This window comes from Falco cherrug, chromosome 3 (assembly GCF_023634085.1).
Source record: "Falco cherrug isolate bFalChe1 chromosome 3, bFalChe1.pri, whole genome shotgun sequence".
NCBI lineage: Eukaryota > Metazoa > Chordata > Aves > Falconiformes > Falconidae > Falco > Falco cherrug.
Window position 1 is genome coordinate 49,030,201 of NC_073699.1, and position 19,474 is coordinate 49,049,674.

The window sequence follows — 19,474 nt, forward strand, 5'->3', positions numbered from 1 at the left end:
CTTCAACTCCTGAAAATTAAGTATTTAAGTCAGTCCTGTAATGAGGGGGGAAAAAACCTCTTATGTTTCATATAACTTAGGTTGGAAAAGTCACTTAAGATCTTTGTGTGCAGTGGTTTTATATTTAACTCATGATTAAAGATGTGAGACAGCCTAAGGCTGGCATAAAGCTTTTTTTAATCTGTTACATTACCGCGAATTCAAGAAGTCATTAGTAAAGATTTTTCATCTTAAAACAATTGCACTTTTCTGAATGCATTCTTGTTGTATGAAACATCCTTAGATGTTTTAATGTTGTTGGGAAATAACATTCCAGGATAGTTTTGACTGGTTTATAAAACGAAGTGGGAAATTCTTTTTTGTCTTCATGCTATGTCTTTATACCTGTTCTGCAGTTTACAAAAACATGTGTTGTGCAGCAGTAATGCATTAATTTGTCCATGAAAAGAACTATACTAAAAGCAGATGGCTAATGCAAGCTTAGAATAGAAGGATAACATCAGGTTAAGAAAAATGCAGATAGTAGCTTCTTAACAGGATTATGTTTAACTACTCGGCGACCTGTGGGAGAACATAAAACCCATATGCAAGTCAGCGAGTAACCAGTTTATGTATTCCTCTCGAGTTCTCTCCAAATGTTCTTTGTTACCAGAGACCAAAATGCTGCATGTAGAGTCATCTAGATGGTGATACTTGTTCAGGTTATGTGTTGCCTTCCTTTTTTTTTTTTTTTTTTTTTTTTTTAAAGGAACTATATATTTGTGATGTGAAACAAAGTTTCATCAGTATTTGGTGTGGGGTTTAGTACAGCTATTAAAAAGCTATGGCTGACTACTGTGGTGAAGTTTGTAGTGGAAGATGCAGCTCAAGCTTATCGCTTTTCTGGAAATGGTACTTTAAGCAGCCAGTTTTGCATCTTGAACAATGATAGCTGTGGCTCTAGTACAGTTTGAATGGCAAAAAGCACTATGAGGAGTACCAGGTGGGTGGCTTAATAGGTGTTGGTGAGATTACAAGCACTTTTTCTGGATTAGGCAGCGCTGAGGATTTGGACTTTTCTTGCAAAAAATGGAGTGACCTGGTTATCATCAATTTATGGGGGAGAGGGTACTACGTCCTCCTAAATAATAATTGATAGTGCTGTACCCTGCCAACCCTCTCAAGCCAATATTAAGTTCTTTAGCAAGCTGGATAAAGTAAATAACCCTCTCTGAAAAGGTCTGCTTTCTTTATTGTTGTTTGTTTCAAAATTTATGGAAGTAGGTAGTGTTTACCAAACAGGAGTCCAGTACAAACACTTTCTGATGTTGTGAATTAAAAAAAAAAAAGTCAGTAGGTAGGATGAGAGATCTGCATTTATAACATGTCAGATAAGTTTCTTTTGTTAAAAGTATTTATTTCCTAATGTATATGTCTTATGTGACGTGAACTTAACCTGTTAATGCCTTGCACATGAAGTGGTTCGACAGGATAGCTACTCAGAATCTGAAGTAATGTCAAAAAAACTGTTCCGCTCCTCTCTTTTCAGAGTGATTGAACAACTTGGTGGTAAACAGCTGGTTATGAACCACATGCATCATGAAGACCAACAAGTTCGTTATAATGCACTACTGGCTGTGCAGAAGCTGATGGTTCACAACTGGTATGTGAAGATTATTTAACATACTAACAGTGAGAAATACTGAGCATGGAGAGAGGGTTCAAGATGGTAGATTTCTTTATGGGTGGAATAACTTTTATGGGGTAAGACTGCAGTTGTTGTGATAGAGCACTGTGATGTCGATGTGCAAGATCTTAGCTAGTCTATCTGTATGTTTTGGTTGCAGTTGAATTGGGTAGCTTCGCTTTACGTGATTGTTACATGAGTAATTCACTTGAACATTATATTTTAACTTACGTGAACTGCTTAATATTCAATATGAGCTGTGATTTAGCCTTGCACTTGTTTAAGTACTTAATTGGCAGTTGCTTTGGAAGGTGCGTGCCTGACCATTCTTTTGCATTGTTGTCCTTTGCTCTAGTCCTTTCCCTGACTCCACGCTGTCATTTTAAGGGGTGCGAGTACAACTTTTCTTTGAGCTCCTGGAGTGGCAGAAACTTAGAGGCTGGTTGGTTAGATGAAGTTGAAAATCAGTGGCTGGTATCTCTTTTATCAGTTGCTGAGAATAGCATTTGAAGCAAGGTTTTTCTTCCATTGTTTGTTGACTAGTTCTCTAATAAAGCTCCAAAGCCCCTGAAGTCCTGGCGTGTTCTGCCACAGAACATGCTGATAGGTGATGCTGCCTTTCCAACAGAGCAAGGACCTTTACAAACAAGCATTGAAGGGCTGAAGTTCTAAAAAACTTCAGTGTTCATGTAACAACTTTGTATAACTTGCCAAACTGGTTAGGTGTGCTAAGTGTAAGTTAAAATGAGGTACAAATATTAATTAGAAATTCTTAATCTGATTATTAATTATGATTTCACCAAAGCTCATATTTCCAATTTGGCGTTGCCTTAGAGAAAGATAAAATGCAACAGTACATTTGAGTATATTGGAACATAGATGTTGAGATAGAAGCAACTAATTTAATTTTGAACTTACATAACCTTTTGTTTCTGAAAAGCTTGGTGCTTGGAAGCACCTATAACTTATGTCAGTTTTTTTGCTTCTGACACAATGTGGTCTTTTTAAAAGGCTGGGTAGTGATGTAGTGTGAAAGTGGTAGGGGATTCAGGTTTATCAAGCACATTCTGACAGGCTCTTTAAGTCGCCTACTTAATGTAGAAGACAGGCTAGGAAGGCTGACAGAAAGCTCCTGTCTCCTCTCCCTGCAGTGTATTTTCTGTAAAACAAAGCTAGTTTTCCCCGTTTTCTTCTGAAGAATATGGGTTTTGATTCTCTTGTGTGTTAGGTTAATTTTGTCCTACTTCCTCCTTTTTTCATACTGTAGGAACTTTCTATAGCAGAGAAACACTTACACATTTAAGTAATCTACTGTGACAAATCCAGAGTTAGAATTTTTCACCTATAAGGACTTTGGTAAATAACATTGAATTTCTGAGTGTATGGAAATGGAGATAAAACATGTGGTCATGTGCAACCTAATTTTGGGTCATTTTTATATATCGCCCTATATATTTGGAGCATTTTCAGTATTATAAACTGGCTGTAGCTGATAGAGAGTCAGTGTGGAAGGCTTAGTTACTGAATTTACCTTCTGCAGGTGTGACAGGTCTTATTTATGTTCTCATGTCTTGAAAATCTGGTGGTAAAACTCTGGCTTTTCTCCAGCACAAACCTCGCTGATAGTAAAAGTTTTTCTGGATGCCTAACCTGGCTTTTTCTCATTTTCAACTTAAGCATACTAATTTTAAAAACATCACATCAGATTTTCTAGATTTGTCTTGGTTTCTTAATGGCATGAACAGTTCTGTGCCTGCTTTTCAGTTTGTGAAACTTTAGCGATAAGACTGAGAGAGATTGCAATTAAGTTAGTTTCAGCTTTTCAGAGGTGTCAGTGAAAAGAATCTGTTTAAGTTAGTGCCATTTTCAGATTCATATTGTAATTTCTGTAGGGAATATGTTCTTGTTTAATTCTTATTGGAACAAGCCTCTGGGACTCAATTGTCCTTGGCTGGTATTTGTCAAAGTAGTGTTCCCCCTGGAATGGACATCAGATGGCTTGAGCTAAGGAAATTACACATTGTTTGTATGTGGGAAGCTAGATCTGTCTTCGTATACATCTGGCTTTTGCTGTGTGTCAGGAGCTCTTCTGTTTCATAGGTTGTGTGGGGAGAAGAGGGCAGAGTCCCCTGACGGCTGCACAGTGCAGTGCCTACTTATTTAGCTTTGCTTTGCCATAAGATGGATTACACAGCGATTTCAAGGTTTTGCTTACCTTGCTCTTCAGAGCTGGGGAAACAATAAGGATTTTCCCATTTTCCCTCTTGCTTCCATGTGTTTTGGAATTCCAGTTATTTCACTCAGAGCAATTGTGTTTTTCTTTAATTGGCACAGAACAGCTCTGCATTACTCTGACACATGTGTGACAGCGGTAGTCAGGCTCTTCCTAGACCTGGAGGCTAACCAGGAGAAGGGTTAGAAAGTAAAGGCTTGCTTTACCAGGCTGAGCAAGTGCTGCGCCTGGAGCAGCAGAGTAAGGAAAACTTCTGGTACCTGAACCTAGGGAGTGTCATGGGGCAGCTGAAGTGGTATTCTGCTTAAAATGCAGCTGTATCATTAGACTACTAATAACTCAGAGAGAATTAACTCCTAAGTAATTTGAATAGTTCATTACAGGCTGCTCGGCTGGCTTTTCCTTAGGGCTTTTTAAGTCAGGGATAAATGGGAGGAAATCAAGACTGTCAGGCATTCTATTAAATGGTGAAGCTAGGTTAGCAAAAGCAGTAACTGCTGTCAGCTTTTCAGGTAAGGTAAGTTGAGGTGAAATATTCCAGTTACATTTGCATGTTAAATGATCAGGCACTTGATGAAGCAGGGAGCAAAGGTATCTTTTCAGCATCACTTGAATGTCTTTAAACGGTAATCAATCCTGTGTTTTAATCTCACTTGAACTGTTAGTCACTGCACCCTGTGCTGATGATAAAACCCTGTTATTGGCAGATGGGGGAGTTTGGCATGGTGATGGTGGTGCACATTTTTTTGTGTCCTGTTCAATTTGTGCTTTGACTGTGTATGAGAAATGTCATCTTATTGTTTGTCTTTGCTGGTGTTCAGAGCCAATACCCAACTTCACCATTTTAGTATGAGGAACTGATTTTGGGAATCTAGTGCTGGTTGGAGCAATGTTTTTAGTGATGCAGACTTTAAAACAATCAAATCATTAAGTTCTAAACTGACAGCACTTACATATGTTAATCTCTACAGATGGAGCACATGCCTTTCATGTGCTTCACAGCACAACATTTTACTGAACTTCAGGGGTGGGATGTTGTGACTCAAAGCACCTGCAGTTAGAAGCCCAGGTTCCTTCTGTGAAAAATGGAGAGAAGCAGGTTGTTTTTCAGGGCAGCGTAGAGCAGTTTCAGTGCCTGAAGTTGAGCAGTTGGAATAATCTTCTAAGATTTGTGAATGTATAGTCTCCTAGCTTCATTCTAAAGGGCTTAATTCCAACCTTCTATTACTTCACTAAAATAACAGGTGAATTTTAAATGTTTGCATTTAATGTGTGATGTATTTATGACCTTAGTGGCCATTAGGTCACGGCGTGTTAGTTTCCACCACTTGCTTGTCTTCTGGTGAGGTTAGGCCCAGGCAAGTTTGCTCATGACTCATGTAGTAAGTGCAGCATATTACTTTTTACTTGTTCTGTCAGCAGCAGTACTATTGGGAATTGGGGATCAGAGGTCAGAAACAAAAAAGAATTATGATATCCAGTCTAGTTGATGTGTGCAGAGACTGCTTTTGTGTGCTCTTTGTTTACACAAATGTAAAATGAAGTGCAGCGGCTTAACCTTTGTGGCTCAGATGTTTTTCAGTATTCATACAAGTGTTAATGGAACCACAGTGGATCTGATTGCAAACGTATTTTTCCTCTGGCTGAGTCAGGATAATGGGAGAACTCATAGCATCTTTTGGCAGTTGCTGCTATTGACTAAACTACTGGACTGTGTTGCCTTGCCTTTCTGTTTACAGTGTAGTAGTGAACTGCTGTTAGGGAGGGATTGCATCTCTTAGCTCTGGGCTCAGGTGTGATGCCTCATCTCACCAGGGTCCTTTCACCTGTGCAGACTCTGAGCTATAAACTTCCTTTAAACAGGCAGACTTTTAGAATAAACTGATACTTGGTGAATTGATACTGACATGGAAAATACGAGTATGTTGGTGGATGCTGAACAATGGGAGTTAGGATGCGTTATTGATATGCGATCAAGTATGGTACTGGAAGTAAAATTAATAAATGACATAATGAAGCAACAACTTTGTGTAAGCTTTGTGCAACAGATTCATACATGGTTTTCAGAGTGCACATCTCAGACAAAATTGTTTGCTTTCCATTTTTAAAAGTGACTAGTTATGCAGAGAGATGTTACAAAAATCTGAAACTGCCTCAGACTTGGAGTGTGCTGTATCTAGAAGTTGTTCTATAGAGTTAGCTTTGAATATTCAGCATTTGTCACTATTCTTCTTTGGTATAAACTTTGTTCTCCAAAGCCCATATATCTCCTAAGATAGCTTCTTGCACCATGCTTGCTTTTAGTAGTGAGAAATGCAAGGTGCAATGATAGTTAACTGGCAGCAATAAAGTGTGTGTCCCCCCACTTTTTTTTTCATGTCCCAACACTCAATCGTGTGTAATGCCTGATAGAGCAGGCTTAAATCTAGGAAACAATGCCTACGTGATAAATACAGTTGATTGCATTATCTTGTTTCTTGGCCTTCATCATCAATACAGCTCCTTTTTAGTAGTTAACGGAAGTTAATTAACTGAAATGGTTGAGACAATAGATTGTGTCCTTGATGAAAATTAATTTTTGTTTAAGAGGACTGTTTTGAGCTGAATTGAGACAAGTTAGGCAAAAAACTGATTAGTTATAGGCACACTTGATAACTAGTATGAGTGTTCCATCTTTTTATTTGAACATAGATACATATTCTTGTAAAGCTTCATTCCGTACAAGTAGGGACTATGGTTCATATTGTGTGTATGCTCTCTGGGATTTCATAGTGTGATCATGTTTTGTGTCATGAGATCTGCACTCTTCGTAAAATACTTCAGTATTTATAGAGCTTCTGTTAATGAGGAGCAAATATTTTGCAAATATCAAACATCCTGCTCAGTTTGCATTGTCTTTTTTTCAAATAAATTGTTTGGTTTTATGTGCTATGCTGAAAAACATGTTGCCAAAAAAGTAACTTTTTGATAGTGTCGCTTCTGATTAGTCTTACTTTAAGGATTTGATTTCCTGATAGGAAGATTCAGTTAAACATGATCTAAGTCTGTCATTCTGAAATACACTGTACAAACTTAAAGCTCTTAAGTGTTGAAAGCATTTTGCTTGCTTACTGTTCATTGTGGCAACAAAATCTTTTGATTATATACAAACCCACTTTCAAACCAAGTTGCATGGTTTAGTCAAATTGGTTTATTTTAATTCACAAATTGCTTTGTGTGTTAGCTCATAGTGCATCTTATAAGTGAAAAGTGGTGCATACCTTGTCTCCCTAATAGAAAGGCATATATTGAATTGAATTTCAGAGTTATTTTCTTTTAAAGTCTAATCGAATGTTTAAGTGATAGCCTTATAACAGAGGCTTGTTGATCTGCTGTTTATTTATAGCTTTATATATAAAGTTGTGAACTGGAAGTCTAGTATTACTTTTCAAAAAAAATAGACAAGACCTCTCTCTTGAGGGAAACTGCTGAGTGAAAAGGAGGTTCTTGCAGTGTCTCTGAAGACACATTGATTTTGCATGTCACATCGTAAGGAGGGCTATAAACCATATAAACAAAGCTATAAATAATGCTCTCAGTTCTCAGGAGATAATCTATATATTGTTTATTAATAACATATTCAGATGATGACAGGCTCCGCTTGAAAAAAAACCAAAACAACAAACCAAAACCCCTTTCATGTGACATTTATAATTTCTCTGCTCAACCATTCAAGCTGTTTAGTTTTAGTGTATCAGAATGCTGAACGTCTCTTTACTGTGAATAATGAAAGTGCATTAAGATGAACAGCACCTAGGACATTTTTTCAAACAGGTAGAACAAAATGTTAAGTGGAATCTGTTACACTAAATACTGCAAAAATCTCTGCAATTCTCAATATTTCCTGTCTTGAGATCCAAGGCCACATGTATTGGTAAAGGAGATACATGGTGAAAATCACCATGGTTCCACTGAAAAATAACTTATAAAAACTTCAATTTGATAATGTGGTAGAGGCTCAAACTGTTTAGTCAAAGTTTGTTGCGTACATTTGTTTCTTCTTTGGTTTTGTTTGTTCTGGCTTACCTTCAGCACTACTTGGTACAATAGACATATTTTATCACTATTAACACCTTTTTTTTTTTTTAATTGAAATACTTTGTGTTGCATTAATAGACTGAGTCAAGGAAGAAAATTGCATTCAGCAAAGAAGTGACAGAAGAGAGCTGCAGTTTTCCTGTGTGGTAGAACGCCAGTTTGGGCAGTCTTCCCAGCCCAGCTCTCTAGGACTGTGTGTCTATGTTTTTTGGTTTACAGCTTTCGTAGCTGTACTATTTCTATTTACTTCTGTGAAGAGCAGTGCTGTAATGTATAAAATATATATGGTATATTTAAAAATACATATAAGTCTAGCATATATTTTGTATATAAAATAATATGCATTGGTATAATTTCTGATTGAGCAGTACAACATGTTAATATTTTATTTCAGTAACCAAATATTAACATAGCTTCATGTTTGATTTGAGCCTGTTTATTTTCTTTACTGACTTCCATGACCATGGCTCTGTGGCAAGGCAAATGCATCTGTGGTGGCCCCTCTCTCTGCCTTTCTCTCACTCACCACATGTTAATGTTGACACCGCAGTAACCAGGTTCAAGGGAGCTTGTGAATTGCTTTCTGCTAACTTGAGAGTTAAGTGAACAAAAAATACTGTCTTAGCAGAATGCCTAAGTGAGCGCCCTATGAGAAAGGCAGGCATACATGGCTGGAATAGGTTCAGGGGTGGCTGTGCCAGTCCACTGGATTAGATGGGGGCTTGAGAGACAGTTGCAACCTTGTCCTGGTGTTGCCACTTCGTGTCTACTGCTCAGAAAGTTCCAGGGATTGCCGCATCTGTGGAGTTGTTTTTGCAGCAGTGTAACACAAGACCAATGCTTTCAAGGGAGAGTTTAGCCTGCTTAGAGCTGGAATTACGTCAGCTGCGTAACTCAAATACCTATTTGTGAAGCTACAATAAATTACTAAAACTGGACTGTCTCTCTCAACAAATCCACGTTATTAGATCCATAGTAGAAATACAATGTGAAGATGGCAAGCAAACCTGTTCTATCTGTTCAAACTTACCAATCTGCTGTATGTCCTGTGAGCTCCTTTGTTTAACTATTTGTCGTATCTTTATATTCCCTGTATCTTTATTTTCTCTGTAACAGTGTATGTTGGCAATGTCTTTGAGGTGGCTTGAGTCATATGGCAGACTTTTTATTGTAGCTTTGTTACATTTCTGTGCTCTTTCATAAGGTGAAGAATTTCTTTAGAGCTACCTTTTCAGTTTCACTTTGAAAAGCATGGGACTCTAGGTTTATGTTTAGATAGAGAAAAATAAAATCAGTATTTTTATATTGTTCTTTGTTAAAGAAAAGTGTTCTGCCTCTTAAAAACCTCAGTCTGCTAAAACAAGCTAGAAATTGGAGATGTTCAAGACCATCAAATATTTTTTTGATAACTTGGTTCTTTAATGAATTGCAAGCAAGGTTTAAATAAATCTTGTTAGAAAAGAGAATATGAAAATTTCAGCCTTCCTTTCTTCCGTGCTTCATCACTTTTCTTCCCTTTCCTGCTAAAAAGAAGAATTTTCAGTTTTCTTTAAAGGATAGGCAAATCTAACTGCACTGGAATTTGGAGTATAACACTAGAAGTAGTACTACTTAAACTGTTCCTGTTCCTTTTAGCACACGGCCTCTAGAAATCTGTTGTATGTATGTTAAAACTTACCCGTCTATTGTAGATTGATTGTTGTCAACAGTGATTCTTTTGATCCTTTATCTGGAAATTACTGTAAAATTTTCAGGTAGGGTCTTGTGCCAGTTTGCAATTTTCTCCTTATCCTGTACTCACTGAATTTGGTGGCTTACATGTTGTTCAGTCCTTTGTGCCTTTTCCTAAATGATCTTTTAGCATTTGGTGCACTATGACACTGAAGTATGTGTCAGTGTCTCTCATATACCAACAAAATCAATTAAATAGAATGAAGCAACAAATTAGAATAAGGATTTGAGATGCAACAAATTCATATATTCAGCTCTAAGTTTCCTTTTCTTCTTGGAAAAAGCACTTTGGAAACTGTGGAAAATGTGTGTTTAAAGATAGCCCTGAAGAAGGGGTAATTGCTAATGTGGAATGAATCTCACTTGTTTTTTCTAATATGAATGACAAGATTAATTTGCAAATAGAAATTACTTACACCTCACTGTCAGACTTCTGAATGACCAGGGAAGTGATAAAATGTGCTGTTACAAGTTTTGTTGATCTGGCGTTAGTGGAGAAATGGAGGATTTTGTAGTTACTCTCAAAAGTGAGGTACTATGCTTGTGTGTTTTGATGCTTTTGTGCAGCACAGACATAATGGTTTGCGGTTTTGAAACAACTGATTCTGTATGAATTTATGTGTCTGAATGCAGTTAAGTCTGAATGCAGTTAAGTATAAATGCAGGCTTGTCTGGGCCACCTTCTATTCCTTTGCAATAAGGATGTTTTTGCGTTGAAGGCAGTCAGAAGGGGGCTAATACTGACCTTTATAAATGCCTCTCTGTTCCAGTGTGAGGAAAACAGTTGAAGTGGAACTTGTTGCAAGGAGCTAAACTTGCAAATTTGAACTTTTAAGGTACTTGGGCCTTTACTCGATGAACTTTACATCTTGATTATTAATGCTAGAGGAAAAATTGATGCCCTGTTCTGTGTTGCATGGTTTCTAGTGCTAATTCCACATAAATGCTACTAGAACTGTTGCAAGGTACCTTGAAAGTATCCATGGAGTTCACCTCTACAATCCCAGCATGGGTAGTATACCAAAATGGCATGCTTAATTGTAAGTCTGTTTATGTGGGAGAGCGCAGACTTTTCTGGATGCTTATTGACTTGAGGGAGCACCATTAAGCATGTGGTAACTTTTCCTTTCTGGAAAACAGTTAAGGAATAAAGCATTTATATGTAAACATGCTCAATATTACTTGACTGCTGGTACATAGAATTTAATTTCCCTTCATCCTTTTAAATGATTTAAAAGAAAAATGAGCCTTATGTGATGGCTGGACAGCTGCTGTATTTGTATTGAGAAATTGTTCACTACTTCTTACTGGCTTTTGCAATATTATATACAATAATGCAGTGCCTACTCGAGGTAAAAGGCAGCTTTCTAGTGGAAAGAATTGATGACTGAATTCATTGTTGGGCAGGACGGTATTTTGCTCTTTTTCTGTAACTTTTTACTTGAATTTTGTACATCTTGCAGAACACCTATTGAGTGACATTCTGCAGATTTGCTTGGCCTGGTTAGAAGGGAGAAAAGGTATCACTGGTAAGGTTGTGTATTGAAAGACGATGGGTATGTAGGCCCCAAAGCTCAACTATGTCAAATTTTAGCAGTTTTGTCTTCGTCTATAGTATGAGCTGAGGAGGCACGCGTGAATCTTTGCCAGTAGCGGCCACAGTCATGTATCTCATACTTTTGCTTCTGAGTTTAAACATCTTAGAAACTTGATGTACTTGCAAAAGACCAACCATGATGCTTTTGTTAGGGTACAGGTGGTCTTGTTCTGAATTTATGGAGGAACTTACAAAATAAGATTAAAATAAGGTGAAGTGGTCAAATTTATGCATTTATAGCTTGTCATTTTAAAAATCAAGCCTAATACCTTATTACTTTCCATTGTAGCATGCAACTCTAATCTGTCAGATGCTGTTTTGAATGTTTTCTGCAGTGATTTGTTATCTTGGCGTCAAGATCTGTTCTTCTTTCATTGTATGTGCTTTTATAGTGCAATGTGTTGAGTGTTTGTGTTCTTAAAGGTAATTCTAATTTTATGAGTATCCTGGTTTTGGCTGGGATAGAGTTCATTTTCTTCCTACTAGCTGGTACAGTGCTGTGTTTTGGATTTACTATGAGAATGTTGGTAACATACTGATGTTTTAGTTGTTGCTAAGTAGTGCTTACTCGAAGTCAAGGGCTTTTCAGTTTCTTGTGCTCTGCTGTGATCAGGTGCATGAGAAGCTGGGGGGGAGCAGAGCCAGGACAGCTGACCCGAACTAGCCAAAGGGATATTCTGTACCATAGAACCTCATGCTCAGTGTATAAACTTGGGGGGGGGGGGGGGGGGGGGGGGGGGGGAGGTGACCAGAGGGGGCTGATCGCTGCTTGGGGACTGGCTGGATGTTGTTCAGTGGATGGTGAGTGATCGTATTGTGCATCACTTGTTTTTCTTGGGTTTTATTCTTCTCTCTCTTTTTCCTTTTCATTACTACTATTATAATATTACTACTACTACTATTTCACTTCAATTATTAAAGTGTTATCACAACCCACAAGTTTTACCTTTTTCCAATTCTCCCCATCCCACTGGGGGAGAGGGTGAGTGAGCGAGTGAGTAGCTGTGTCATGCTTAGTTGCTGGCTGGGGTTAAACCATGATGGGGGGTAAACAGTAATTCTAAAATCCCAGTTTTTCTCTTAAGATTTAACTTAGTGACAGTGCAGGATAAATACGAATATCTGAGACACTTGATTTGTAGTAGTGTGGTGATGGACATTTATGTCCAACTTATATGTGAATGTTGAAGCTTACGGTGCTACTTAACCTCCAGATGTGATGAAATACCAGTATGTAAAAAATGTACTTGAATCTGCTTGTCTTTTTGGTATGTATTTTAACAGAGGAGAGAAGAGTGGCTTATGAAGCTAATTTTGGTAAGCTTCAGTTTTAGTGGAAGATGGGAGAGAGAAGCCACCAAAGGTCTGACAGGAGAGCAGACTGATAGGTTATTCGAAGCCTGCACGTGAGAGCTTCGTGTTGAGAAGCTGTCTAAATACTTCCTGTTGGTCTTTTACCAATCACTCTCACCATCCAGCTTAGACCAAGAACTTGTCCTAGGCTTACCAACGACACTCAATTGGAAATGATAACCAAATAGAAAATTAACTGGTACTTGTAAGAGCAGGTGGGACAAGGTTTTGGCATTTCACTGGCCCTTGGTTGTGGCTAAAGAAGTGAGGAGGTAGGAACAGTGTGGGGTTTTCACCTGGGTTTGCAGCATGGCAATGTAGAGCAGTAACTGCAGATACTCATACTGTATGGGGAAACAGGATAAGAGTTTTTCCTTGTCCCTGGACTTAAACCTCACACCTGCAAGTGAATGGCTGAGAGAAAAGGTTTTGTAGGGAAGATAATGTACTATCCGCTGTATGTCCTTATGCGTTGAATATGTCTGTTAAGGCACTAAGTACCTACAAAATATGCTACTGCTGTGCCTTCTCAGAGATTCTTGCTGAATACAGTGCACTATGGTTGGATTTTAGCATGCACCTGAACCAGTGTAAGCTTTGCAATAGTAGTACTGGTATGGATTGTTAGCTTAATTGATTTTCCTACTGCAAAGTAGTTGCATAAGGATTTCACATTCAAAATGGTTCATGTGTGCTTTAAGAATAAGTAACTGCAGGCTTGTGATGCTGTGAGCAGAGCCATGTATGCAGCAAATGTCACTTGCTTTCAGTGCTGGATGTTAGAGAAGAAATGCTAGAATCAGTACATGTTATAGATGTGAAATGAAGAAAAAAACCACCAGTGAGGGAGCAGAAGAAGGTTTGGTGAACTTGGAAGCCCTTCCATAGTGGCTAGCGGTGTTTTTAGATGGCTGTCAATTTCTGTTTATTTTGGTGGTACAATTTTGGGTCTTGCAAAACCACGAGAGAGCCGCTCATTTCCTTCTTTGCCATCAGGAGTCTCTACTTTGAGGGTGATAACCTGCTTACTATGATCGAGAGTCATATCTGTTGAGTGCAGCCCAAGCATTAAAATACTGTGAACCTGCAGCAACACCTGATAAAGCCATGAAAGAAGGTGCTAAATCATAATGTATGGCTCAGCATACAAATCCTGTGTTATCTTCTTTGCTAGTGGAGTTTGAAGTTAACATTATACTTCATAAGAATTTTGCTTTTCTAGATGCTGAACTGAGAAAAAAATGCTGCTGGGTGGTACAGTTGTGATGCTAAACTTCATTGTGCTATAGGAATAGTAATGCCTAGGGAACAGCTGTTCAACAGGTCGCTAAACTGAAAACTAGCCTTTAAAATGTGCAATAAGAACTGATCTTTTTTTTTTTTTCTTTTTGAGTAAAGCAAAAATGCATACTCTTGAGTTTTTGGTGTATTTTGTTTTGTTTTCCAAAATAACTTCATTCTGAACATAATTTCTCTGAACCGCTTCTAACGTTTAACCTGTGTAGGTTGAAACACCTGTGCACTAAGAAAAAGTGTGGTGTTAAGTGTTCAATCAGCAATGTAAAAAGAACACCTACATTTCACAGGTCCTGAAACCTCTCTTTCAGCTGATACAGTGGTACAGTTATTGAAGTTTATTTTCTATAATAAGCAACAAGCCAGGTATTACTGAAGGCCTCTTTCAGCTTCTTTGTAGTTCTGTGAAATGTTGAGCTGCTTTGACAGAAGAAAATGAAAGACAGGAACATTCAGCAGAATTGTGCAGTATTTTTCCATAGAATTTAGATATTGTTGCTTGAGGTAAATGCTAGGGATCTGGGGGGTGGTTGTTCCAGTGTTGAGAGTACAGGTATGAAAAAAAGTGACTTAGTGTACTTCAAAATATGGGTGAGGAAAACACTCTTTTGAAAGAAAGTGTTGGTATACAGTGGGCCTGGCTTGAATATATTTTCTTCTTCCAGCTTGAACATGTAGTTTCTCAGCCAGTGTCTAGTTCGCTAGCCTGGGTTAAATTGCCAATGTGTTCATGGCTATTACTTGTGCTCATGCAGCTGAGTGATGGGAAGAGATCCTTTTCAATACTTTGCCACGGCTTCTAATGTATTCTGATGTTCAGCAAGCAAAATCTGTGGGCTTCGTGGGTGTTCTGTGACAGTTGCCAGGACTTCTAAATATTACCACTGGGCCTTTTTCCAGACAGTTTTGTTTATGTTCAGTTCATACCGTATTTTCAGAGGGATTGATGGTGGATACCTAAAGCTTTGGTACTGTCATAGTAGCTCCAGTTGACTATTGACAGCAAGCATTATTTGAAGGAATAATTATAAACCTAAAGCTTTTTCCTCTTTCTCTACTTCATACTTCCCCCCCACTATCCTCCTATTCCCCACTCTCCAGGATGTTTCTCAATCTAATTTTTTTGTTGTATTTCAGGGAATACCTTGGAAAGCAGTTGCAGTCAGAACAACCTCAAACGGCCACCGCACGGAGCTAAACACTTCTGTCAGTTCATGCTTATAGCTACAGTATGTTTGTCTTTAAATTAATATCAAGGAAACACTGAAATCACATGTTCTTTGCGTGCTGCTAGTGCGTAAACTTTCCATGTTTCCTCTAGTATTGTTGGCTTATAAAAATTTGTTCAACTAGTTCTGATGATTATGCCTATTAGCTGCTTGTTATATTCTGAATGTATATGAGGAAATGTCGCTAATATATTGCATTTGTTTTATGTATTTATTCTCATAATAAAGACTGTTATTAAAGGATATTCATCCAATGTTATATTTAGCCTAGAAAAAATGTTCTCTTCTTTTAGCAGGTTATCAGTGTTGCTGCTTTCAAGAAAAGCAAGTAGTCCTTGTATGTCTCCAGACAAATTAATAAAGCTATGACTTGGTGTTCTGCAGGAAATGCAGTAGCTTGAGAAATTTTGACTCTCAGTACTAAAGTGCATACCAAGTCTCAAAGCAGTGTTCAATTTGTATATAAAAGCAAATGTATGGGTTTTCTTTTGGAGTGGGGTAACTCCCTCTTGTTAGAGGCTACATTAAAAAATTTGGACGTGAGAAGAGGAAAAGAAAACGTGCCTAGTGAAAACTGGTAGACTTAAGATTGTTAGTCAAGCTGTATAACATCAATATTAAGGCTGTAGGTCAGAGATCAAGCTTTTTGGTAACAAATGTGCAGTAACTGAATTTTGAATTTCATGGGGTGGTTTTGTTATTGAAAATGCTTGGTAAATGTTAGGGTTCTGGTGTCATTCTAAAATCTATTATATTTCCTTTATATTGAGCCAAATAATGTGGCTGTCAGTCTTCTCTGTGTTTTGTAGCTCCTGATAGTGAAAAAGATGTAAGCATCAAATATTGATGATACTGAATTGGCATGTGAAAACAGTCTTGTCGCAAATATAGGAACTTGTCTCCACACACTTGCAACACCAAACAGTTAATATTCTTGTAGTTAATTTTTAGAATGAAAAAAAGTATGAGAGAACATGACTTAATCACATTGGTAGTCTTGTGTGGTGGTCTCTGAGGAACCTTAAGGTACTTCGTCATCAAGTAAAAAAACCCAAACAAACAAAACCTCAAAAAACCAATCGGAAAAACTTTTCTTACCTAGTCTGGATTTTCATCATATATAACTAGAACTTGACCACTGTTGCAATGGAGAGAGAAGACATTTGGGGGATGACAGTTTGATGACTCTTTGGCCTGCTTAATTAAAATCGGATTGTGTAGATTAATGACTATTGCTTACTTCTGCATAGGGGGAGGCATAGGCTCTGATATTGAAGTTAGTGTCTTGGGGATAGATGCTGAAGCCTGAAAAAAATTAAACTGACTTTAGTTGGAGTGAGGGTTATCTGGATCTGGTCTCAGCACTGCATGTTCCCACAGTGATGAGGGATACTGGTGGTGTGGGAAGCTGCTGGGAGAACAAGGGTGCACTTACACTGCCATTTTTATCTTGGGTTGGTTGAATGCTCTTGAAATAAATTTCTGAGTCTTCCCTGCTTTTCACACTTCAGTATACATTGCATGGTTTTGTCCGTACATGAATGGGGTGGTTCTCTGATAAAGCTGAACTGCAGCACATACATCTTGTGTCTTGGCTACCTGGCAAGTGTTCAGTCCACCACACCAGGTAAGATTTTCTTTGAAGTATGGCCCTTAGAAGTGCATGCAGAGTGAAAGTTGGATTTGTAATGCCAAATGTCTTGCTCTACAAGTCAGATTCTCTTGTCATGCTTCTTGCTGATGTAAGCATAGCCTAAGACTTTTCTTGAAGATGCTGTAAAAGGTTGGTCCTATGGTTACAGCTGTAATGTTGGGTACAAGAATCATGACAGGACATTAGTGGGGAAGGAATATACCCTCATCTTCAAAACCAGATGTTGTTTCCTTGTTTGTGTTGTTTCCTTGTCTGAAGGGAGCAGTGAAGCACTGCTTGGTAAGAGGATTTGGGTTTGCATTGTATGAGTAAAGATGATGTGTGCTACTGATGGCAACCCCTCCTGTTTTTTTGGGAGCTAGAAATAACCAGGCTATTCATAATATGGATTATGAACAAAGTTGCTTACAGTGATTGTCCTGAAACATCTAAATATTGTGTTCATGTACTGTACAAATAAATTCTCTCTGCTGCTTTGCTAGTTTTACTCTGTGCATAGTTTAATCATTGTGGTCTGTTTCGACACCATGTGGTACGTGGAATTCCCTTCCATTTAGTTAGAAGTCTGTTGGGATACAGAAGAAGAAATGATGGTGATGTTTCACTTACATCAGTGTGCAGTATTGATCCTCTGGTGTCTGTGAAACCCGAAAGGCATGAGACTTCCATCCCCTGATGGTAACATCAAGGTGGCTCAAGGGTTATGATCTTGAGGAGTTTGTGCCGAGATTGTACAGTAAGAAGCTTGGGAAATTCTGGCCAGGGTGCTGTGGAGGACCTTCCTGTGCAGCCAGTAATTTGGACTGTGCGGAGCTGAGAGATCTGCAGAAGTCAGAGTGCACACTGTGTCCTGGAGGGATCTTGGCATAGCAGGGAGCTGCAGACAGGTTTCCAGCTGTGGGTTCTCTATCTCCGATCATCCCATGGCAGGCCTATTATCTGTAGGTGTTGGAAGGCCTTGGATCCATGGTCCCAAGAGAAAAAGTAGGGCAGAGCTGTTCTGGAGCTTATAACCTTTGAAATCAGAAAACTTGGCCAAAAGCTTTGGTTGCATTTCAACTAATTCTTAAAATGGTCTACTGCATCTGGTTTCTGCCTGACAAGGTGTAACTGGCTTTTGCTACTGAACACTGTTTTGACTATTTGCCTGTTTGCGTTAGCTCACTTAACTTGCTTGGCCTCGTTCTCCCAAAATCTGGCATGGGGCAGGAAGGCAGGTGCCATGGTGGCAGACTGAAAGCTTCAGGGCTGTGTGATGACAGTGTGGGCAGACCTTGGTGTTAGGGAGAGAAACGTATGCCAGCAGCTTCCTTCCTCCCTCTGGTGATAAGAAGATTTAGGGATGACTGGAGGCTAGCTGCCATGGACCAGATAACTAACCTGCTTCTAAAGTGAGGAGGTAGTTATGATCCTCCAAATTAGGGTAATTGTTCTTTTTATGAAATTTTTCTTAGTTTTCCTAGTTTTTATTTTCACTCACGTTGCATCTAAGAATAGATGGAGTTTTAATTTTCCTGTAATGAAAGTAACTGAGTTTGAAGTCTTTTAAGCTATCTTTAAAGTTTTGCATTTGAGGTTTCTTTTGCTTTTCGTGATACGTCTGCTTAAATGATTTTTCTTTAAACTTTGGTCTCAATTTGAAATCTGCATGGGAAATAAATTTGAGTTAAGTTCACAAGATTCAGCAACTGTGAGAAGAATTTAAGCCAGTCACAATTCAATGCAGGAGGGGTGGAGGGGAAGCACGATGAAAAACAGTGCTGACATCTGGAGCTAAGGTAGGAAAATGCTTAAATCATGTGCTTAGTGCATGTTTATTATTCCTACAAGCCATTTGAGGGCTTAAGGCCTGCAGCCAGGTGAAGAGGAGGCTAGATCTTGGTCTTGGCTGGTGTAAGCTACTCTGCTAGAAACAAACCAGGGTTGAGCAGGAGATGGGCTGCCTGGGCCCTGGTGTACGGTGCTGCATCAAACCTGTCTTCAGTATCTCATCAGAATTCCAAAAATGGGTTTGTGCCCCTGCATGAACAAATGAAGATTGTCAGCCTGCTGGGTTAATAGTTTTTTCTCGTGAACATGACATAATTTTAGCCTCATAGGTGACAAGGGGTCAGAAGGAATCCTGAATCCTGTTGACTCACCTCTATTCAAAAGCTTTCACTTTTCACTTTGGCAGCTTCTGCAGAGTAGTTTTGAGTTGTCTTTTTAGAACCACGTGCTTTGTCAGAGTTGAGAACAGAGCTAGTGCTCTTGCAATGACCAGGCACGGTATTCACCTTATATTCACTTCCTCTTAGACTCCAAAATGAGTATTAAAAAAAAAATCTGAACTGCTGTTAAAATTTTCAAATGGTCAAGGGTATCATCATTGAAATACCACAGAGAGCAGCAATGTTGTTTGCAAATGTAAGGTGCAGCCTTTAGGGAGTTACCTGGGAACTCTTCTTACCTTGGGGTATGTGTATTTCACTGGTACAGCCAGTTCTGAGATGCGTCAGACATTGCTGAACACATATGATGTGCTGAAAACTGTCAGTATCCTTTGTGTAAGAATATTTTTCATGACCTGTCCCTTGGCCTTACTGCTGCTTGTAAGCTAAGTTACTCTACAGCAGGGGGGCCAGATACAGCCCCCCAG

At 38.7% G+C, this 19,474-nt stretch overlaps 1 protein-coding gene across 2 annotated transcripts in view; it reads left to right on the top strand.

Annotated features, from left to right (window-relative positions):
• The window catches only part of ATP6V1H (ATPase H+ transporting V1 subunit H), a 50,502-nt gene extending 35,077 nt beyond the window's left edge, over nucleotides 1-15,425 (top strand). For both annotated transcript variants that reach the window (XM_055704362.1, XM_055704363.1), the window contains exons 13-14: nucleotides 1,529-1,642; nucleotides 15,091-15,425. In XM_055704362.1, coding sequence (XP_055560337.1) covers nucleotides 1,529-1,642; nucleotides 15,091-15,151 — 175 coding nt within the window. In that variant the 3' untranslated portion in view covers nucleotides 15,152-15,425. The remainder of the gene's footprint in view (nucleotides 1-1,528; nucleotides 1,643-15,090) is intronic.
• The last annotated feature ends 4,049 nt before the right edge of the window (nucleotides 15,426-19,474 follow it).